This window comes from Meleagris gallopavo, chromosome 13, assembly GCF_000146605.3.
Source record: "Meleagris gallopavo isolate NT-WF06-2002-E0010 breed Aviagen turkey brand Nicholas breeding stock chromosome 13, Turkey_5.1, whole genome shotgun sequence".
NCBI classification, from domain to species: domain Eukaryota; kingdom Metazoa; phylum Chordata; class Aves; order Galliformes; family Phasianidae; genus Meleagris; species Meleagris gallopavo.
The window spans coordinates 11,783,790-11,791,210 of NC_015023.2; the positions used below are offsets into that span (position 1 = coordinate 11,783,790).

Here is a 7,421-nt window from a genome sequence, read left to right on the forward strand (position 1 = left end):
TGCGGCTCTGCTGCCGGGTAACAGCGAGAGAACGGCGCGCTGCTCTCACGCCGAGAGCCAGTTTGGCTGTCACGGACCGTGCCTTCTCCGAGAGCGAGCTGCTGGCACAGCTGCCGCAGGGCCACCAACCTCCACATTTTACAGTAGCCCAGGTTGCCCAGGGCCCATCCAACCTGGCCCTGAACACCTCCAGGGATGGACGGGGCATCCACAGCCTCTCTGGGCAGTTGTTCCAGCACCTCACCACTCTCTCTGTAAAGAACTTCCCCCTGACATTCAACTTAAAACCATTTACCCTTGTCCTGCAGTTATCAACCCTTTCAAAGAGCTGATTCCCCTCCTGTCTGTAGGCTCCCTTTAGGTATCGAAAGCCTAGTATAGTCGTGAGGGTGGAAAAGAGCTCCGAGATCATCCAGCCCAAACATCCACCTGCCAACAGCACTGCCAAGTCCCTCTGTGCCGCTGCTCTCCAGCGCCTCCAGGCACGCTGACCTCCCCCATGTACTCACATCCTCCTGTTTTCAGCATCTTTTGTATGTTTCTGAAGGAAAGGAGCAATTTAAATCATGTTCTTCAAACTAGAAGGCAACTAAAGGAAAAACAAAACCCACAAAAGACAACCAGTTGGTTCCATTTTGTTTAATGTTGTACAAAAAAAATTGGTGAGTATTACAATGAAAAGTGATTAAATCACTGATATCACACTGCCATCCCGCTACCTAACAGCTGAGATTCACTTCTCTATTCATACAATAGAATCTTAGTGGCCTTCGGGAAAAGAACAAAAATGAAATCCTCGAGTCACACGTTCTTTTTTCTACATCATAAAGCTGTGCTCACAGAGACGGCTTCTTCTATTGGACTCCTCAGGTGTACAGGAACTCAGTTGTAAATAAAGTTGAACCTAAAATTAGAAGAGTTATGCCAAGTGAGAGACTTCTATTCGGTTTATTTAACTGACATTTTGGAATGTGAACAAGCAAACATTTTGGCTTTATTCCCGATAAGCCTCCACCTGACAGAGCAAAAGTGATTTATTCTTTTTCAAAAGACAGATTTAGCATAACAAGCAGCAGACCTTTTAAACAGCTAACACTACACTAGCATTGCACATCAGTCTGTTGAGGCTGCAAAAGAAACAACAGCCAACACTTCACCTCATAAGAGACCTTCATCTTTGCTGAACCTAGCAGTGAGATTTACGTAACCCACCAGCAACTCCTACAGCATTTCTGATATCAGAGCCAACCTTATGCACTCTAAGGGTAATAGATGGACATGTTTAACTGAAGTGCCAGTTCCTGTCATCTGCGTTTCACTGCAAACATAAGAGCACTGCACACATATTCCCACAGAAAAGTGAGCATCCATCTCACCTCCCTGATGTCCTTCCTTTCGATGCATCTGTTGCACTGCCACCAAATTGGAATTTGGCTGCATACAGCCAATGTCCTACAGGTAGCCAGGAGAACTTATCTGCTGCCTTCAGGCAGAGCAGGGTGAAGGGGAACTGTTCACGCCATCTAAGGAGTCCTCGTGTCCTTCTGCACTTCTCCTGACATGATGCATCCATTGCATCCTGTCTGAGGTGGACTGTAAGCTCTTTGGGACAGCTGCACGACTGTTACAGTTTGTACAGCAGCACCTAGCCTTGCCTTAGTGCCCAGGCTCCCAGAACCACAGTACAAGCAAACACAACATACCTGCTCAAAAGCTGAGGAAGGCTGGAAATGATGGGTCCGTATCCTGGTGCATTGTCATAGAGCTCAAACAACGGTGCAGCTACCAGCTTGTAATTTTTGGGGACTGCAAACAAAGCTACCAAAAATACAAGTTGGTGAGTATTAAATGAAAAATATCACCAAGCATTCAGCCAAGGAACTCCCAACAGATCTCAAGCAAGATCACTACATGAAGCACTAGACTACCGAAGTAGGTTTATTCCTTTTAAATTTAATTGCAGGGCTGTGCATGTGATATAGGAGCAGGAATGGGAGTTTACTAGGAACCTGTGTTCCAACAACCATTCAGCTTCAAAACTGTTATCAACATTTATTTTTTTAGTGATTAACTGTAAGCAAATGAACCACAAGAATATGAAATCAAACTTGTAGCCACATTTCCTTGCATGAAATACACACATTCATAGTTTGATAAATAAAATCCTCTGTTGCAAACAAACACCTACCCTTTTCTTGAAGCTGGACTAAGAAAAGCTTCTTGTGCTCTTTTGGTTTAGTAATATGAGCCGGGATATAGGGGTACTGGAAGAAAAAAAAATGCTTGAACAGAGCTTTGAAAATACTGTAGGTACAAGTGCCTATTATCAGCTAAATCAACCTGACAAGACAGAAATGCATAACAGCAAACTGAGCAAGTGTTCTCAGCATGTAGAAATAGAGAGGACTATTCACAGGACATGTGTCACTTATGCAGCAGTGCATAAGTTTCCACTGTGGCTAAAACAGGAACTTAAATGGAGTGCCAAGCTCAGCATGGGGCAGGAAAACTGTGACATCGAGTGATTTCTCTTCCATCAGGACAGGTGTAAGGAGGCAGAGAGTTTCCAGAAGAACAACCTTGTAGTTTGTCCTCAGCCACAGAAAGAAGACTAAGTATGTGAACAAAAACCCCCAAAACTAATGGCTTATGCAGCAGGCACTCCAAAAGCCCAAGTGGCTCCTTGGAGGCTTTTGGAAGAACAAGCTGTATTCAAGAAAATGAAAGCCAACATAAGTACTCACCTGTGGAGGTTCAAAGTTTGGTCTCCACCAGTTACCAATGCAGTCATCAATCACCCAGTCCTGCTGGACACCATCCTGACGGCCCAGGATCTATCAAATACAGCCACAGTCAAAACTCTAAATACTACAAGCAAAACTGTAGAAATGCACTCTGGCAGCATGAAGACTTGCTGTAATAAGGGTATGATGTAGTTCAGAGCTATTCTGGAATAGTTTTTAATGTTTGGTTGGTTTTATAACGTGGCTTATTTTCATAAAATCCTCACCTGAGAGGACAAGGACACTTGAGAAAACATTGTGAATTCCACACTACATTCAGCCAACTGAGTGCCATATGACCAATGGGAAGAACAAAAAGCAGAGACGCTACCTGACAGCAATCACTTTGATAAAGTTATTATGTTGGGAAAAATGGCTAAAAAACAAGTCCTCATCCTCACGTTGTGCTCAGCAACACATCCTGCTGCACATCTGAAGCCAGCCCAGAAGTAAAGCTATACATGAACACAGGACTTGGGGGGAAATCAGACCTCTGGGTCACACTCTCACAAGGAGGATAAATGAGAGCTTACTGTTATACTTTGTTGTCAGCAACCTGAGAACATTTTACAGTCAAACACAAAAGCATCAAAATGACAAGTGACGAGGAGACTGCTGCAGTTCTTTGGCTATTCTACTAACTCTAACATAATTCAACATTCCACAACATTCCAGTATTGCAACATAACAAAAGAAAACAGACCTCTGTCATTAAGCGTTTGAGCCCTTCTACCTCATCTTCTCCTGGATTGAGTTCACCACCAGGTCTGTTAAAATAATCAATGATTAAAGCTAGAGTTATGGTTTACAGTATTCACAGACTTTCACAGGTTAGTTTGGACACGTTTCTACGCGTGGAGCTACAAATTCACTCAAGGCTCTTGCATCTGAGGTTCCAGATCTAACCTTGCCAAATCTGAAGACAATAGGGTAGCTTTCACAAGACCATCTCAAATGGCTGCTATGTGTCCCTTAATAAACAAAACAAAGCAAAACAGGCCGATAATAATAAATAACTTCAGTAAGACAAAGTATAACGATATACATAATAATGACTGGGACACTTAAAAGGTAAAGTTGTAATAATAATGTAGAAGCACTGAAGTTGAAGAAGGGGCTGTAAGCACCAGCTGTGCTTGTTCCAATCTCAAAAGCAGCACTTAGTGACGTGTACAGGAAGCATAAAACTCAAGTGGGGAATCATCCCGCATTTAATACAAGGATAATGAGAAAACTGAAGATACATTTTTGCCACAGTCGGTTAGCAAAGGCAAACAACTTGCCTATTTACTCCACATACATGCCCCAAATCAGGAGGTCAAAAAAGAATCTGGATATAAAGATACTTTTTCCCCTCACCTGAGACCAGACACTGGAAATGTTAAAAACATACAACCAAGAATACGAGGAGAATCACCTGTCTCAAGTCTAAGCATTTTAAAATAAGAAAACCAGCACGACCCCTCTACAATCATATGACCAAAACTTTCTTCCAGCTGTGATAATAGCAGACTAATTGAAGCACTTCCCTCGCAAATTCAGATGCCTGTCCTTCTTACTGTACTCTGCTGGCAGCTTGTGGATTTATAGCCATTCTGCACTTACCAGGGTTTATGCTTTGACATTTCTGCAGCCATAGCATAAGTGCATAAGCTTCCACAGTGTAAGACCAAACCCTGACGACCGGCCGGGCTTTCAACAGGAACCTATCAAGGTGATGCACTGCAGCAAAAATTTCCAGCGGCTTTAGAACCAAGACAACTCTGCACTACCCATGAGCAGAGTCAGACAAATACACTTTAGAGGAAAATGTCATCATTTTAGAAACAATTCTCACAAACCATGCGCTTGGAACAAATGAATCTCATTAAAAATACCTAGCAGAGTTAGCCACATTTTACTTTGCGATACGCACATTTAGAGAGGTCTGTGATTGTCTGGTTGGACTAAGAAGGCGCTTGCAAGAACAGACACTTACAGCTTGAAGAAAGTTGTCCCCAGCTGCAGTAATAACACGTGGGGCAGTCGGTGCTCGTGCACTATCAGAACCCCTTCCACCGTCCGTCTCATGCCGATTTTGTCAAACTCTTCTCTCATGCGCTGGAACCGAGCAGCCACTGAACTGTCCTTCTCATAAAGGGGTTCCTTTGTGCCAAATGTGTAATTGGTGAGAGGATACCTAAAGGGGAAAAAAACATATTGCTACATAACAAGAAAGCTAAATTTAAATTTACAACACACTGTGTTCACCCTGCAGCTGAGCCTTCCGTGTTCGAGGGAGCAGAAACTCACTCACTGTAATGGACTACAAGTTCTGGGTTACACACTGTGCTGCGCGCCCCATGCCATGTCAAGGTCTGCATGGTGGCACGTGAGGGCAGGAAGTCATGCTGGTAGGACACGCTGTGCTGGTGCCAATCCAGAAATAAGCAAAAACATCCAGAAGCATCTGCAGCAAGTGCTACTCTGCTGCCACCTGCTTTGACTCCACAACCTGGAGAAAAGGGAGAGAAAACTCTGCTGGAAAGCGAGGAGGCTGTGCAGGCCAGTGTTTGTTTCTGCAGGAGCAAGAAAGAGCATGAGAACCAGGCTGTGAGGAAGAAATGTTGAGTGCCTGTATGCAGGGCTAGAAGACTAGGGCAAAAATTGCTTGGAGATCCCCCTGCTGGCTCAGGTCCTGGACCTCCATCTGCAGAGCCGAGGCAGCGTGTGTTCAACGGATTTCTCCAGGCACCGGGGATGGATGGAGACAGAAAAAACAGAAGAAAAAAAAGGAAAACTTAAGGAACAAATCAGACAGTCCTAAAACACACACACGGCAACAGGCAAATGCAATTAACAAGGACCTGATAGCACAGAAATGACAAGTCACTTCCTTGTCAAAGCTGATTCCCACAGACACAAGTGAGCCACAACAAGTTTCCTAACTGCAGCACCTTTATAAGCAAACTTCTCTCCTTGCACTTAAAGCTTAAGAGCGCCTACATTGCCATTCATTCCTGTTTTTAGATTCCCAGAGAGTCATACTAACAATCCATCGCACTGTGCTGCTGTGGCTGCATCAGGCTGTACATCCAAACCGTTAGCCTACCTTTAAAAAAAAATACAAAGTGCAGACAACTCAGCTTCCTGCTGATTTTCCTCTTCAGAAACACTGCAGAAATATTGCAGCCTCTGAAGCTGACATTTAAACTTCCAAAATAAGAATCTTAGCTGTGAACCAACTTAATTACACTAAACAGTACATACTGCTGAATACCAACTGAATATTGACCATTGCAGCTTGCATCCACTGCTTCTGCAGCATGACAGACATATTTAGCAAATACATTAACAGGAGTTCACTCAGAAACAGAAGTAGAACTATGTTCTACTCCTATATAGCCTTCTCATACAAAGTATTTACAGCTATAATTTTTAAACTCTAACAGGAAACAAGTGTTCTCTGGTAGCAGCTGCTGTGAATTTCAACTAAGAGAAGTGTACTGCACAGACAGCAAGCACACCTATCCACATACTGCTGGCCACACATAGGGTGCTCCAAGCCAACGGGAGCCTGTTCCCCTGGCTGCACAGATAGGGGATGCCTGCAAGCTGCTCAGAGAAGTACCCATGAGTCCCAATTCTGATACTGCTCAATAAATTTGGTGCTTGGAGGACACAGTCCCCCATCAGGTGTTGTGCACCACTGAACCACAAAGTCAGACAGTGGATTGGGTGAGATCTTAGAGTGCATCTAGTTGCAGCCCAGCTGCAGCGTGCCAGCTTTCTCTTGTCCCTTTAAGCCCTCACTGAGAGCAGCCCTAGAGAGAAGGACTTCAGAGTTCCAGTGGATGAAAAACAAGACATGAGCCAGCAGTGTGTGCTTGCAGCCTGGATACCCAACAGAATCCACAGCTGCATCAACAGAGGGGTGGCAGTATGGAGAGGAAGGGGACTGTTCCCTTCTATTCTGCCTTCATGAGACCCCATTTGGAGTATTGCGTCCAGGCCTGGAGCCTCCAGCACAGGAAGGGTACAGAGCTGTTGTAGCAGGTCCAAAGGGAGAGTGATTTTTTACACTCAGATTTTTTACAGGCAGATAGCGATAAGACAAAGGGGAGCGGTTTAAACCTAAAAGAGGGGAAATTCTATCCTGAGAGAACAGCGAGGCCCCGGCGCCTCTGCCCAGAGCAGGGGGTGCCCCATCCCTGGCGGTGCCCGAGGCCACGGACGGGGGCCTGGGGCTTCCTGAGCCGGAGGGGACACCCAGCTCACGGCAGTGGATGCGTCCGGAAGGCTGCGAGGCCCCTTCCAACGCAGCCGTTCCGGGCCATCACGCGTCGCGAACCCCGCCGGTCCCCGCAGGCTGCGACCCCCGCGCGGTGCTTCAGGCGGCGCCTCCCGGCCCTTTCCGCCGGCCGCAGCCCCACCGCCCGCCGCGGCCCTCACAGGTTGATGGTCCTCTCCAGCGTCAGCGGCTTGGTCTGCTGGATGTATTTGTTCCCGAACTGGTTCACCCCGCGGGGCCAGCCGGTCTGCGAGCGGTTGGGCGGTACCACGGACATGGCGGGAGGCGGCGGGAACGCGATCCGCCATACAACTCCCGGCGGGCCGCGCTGCCACCGCTCTGCCGGAAGCACCCCATCCCACTTCCGG

The 7,421-nt window shown here is 46.2% G+C and overlaps 2 protein-coding genes across 2 annotated transcripts in view; both read right to left on the reverse strand.

Annotated features, from left to right (window-relative positions):
- The window catches only part of BBS2 (Bardet-Biedl syndrome 2), a 14,782-nt gene extending 14,645 nt beyond the window's left edge, over window positions 1–137 (reverse strand). Inside the window, exon 1 of the mRNA XM_010718057.3 lies at window positions 78–137. Within this exon, the coding sequence (XP_010716359.1) occupies window positions 78–137 (60 nt within the window). The remainder of the gene's footprint in view (window positions 1–77) is intronic.
- A 487-nt stretch (window positions 138–624) lies between these two features.
- NUDT21 (nudix hydrolase 21) lies at window positions 625–7,403 on the reverse strand. The gene is made up of 7 exons (XM_010717926.3): window positions 7,215–7,403; window positions 4,762–4,962; window positions 3,487–3,550; window positions 2,745–2,834; window positions 2,189–2,264; window positions 1,704–1,818; window positions 625–904 (listed from the first exon to the last, which is right to left on the reverse strand). The coding sequence occupies exons 1-7, from the start codon at window positions 7,328–7,330 to the stop codon at window positions 883–885; spliced, it is 684 nt and encodes a 227-aa protein (XP_010716228.1). The 5' UTR covers window positions 7,331–7,403; the 3' UTR covers window positions 625–882.
- Between the last annotated feature and the right edge of the window lie 18 nt (window positions 7,404–7,421).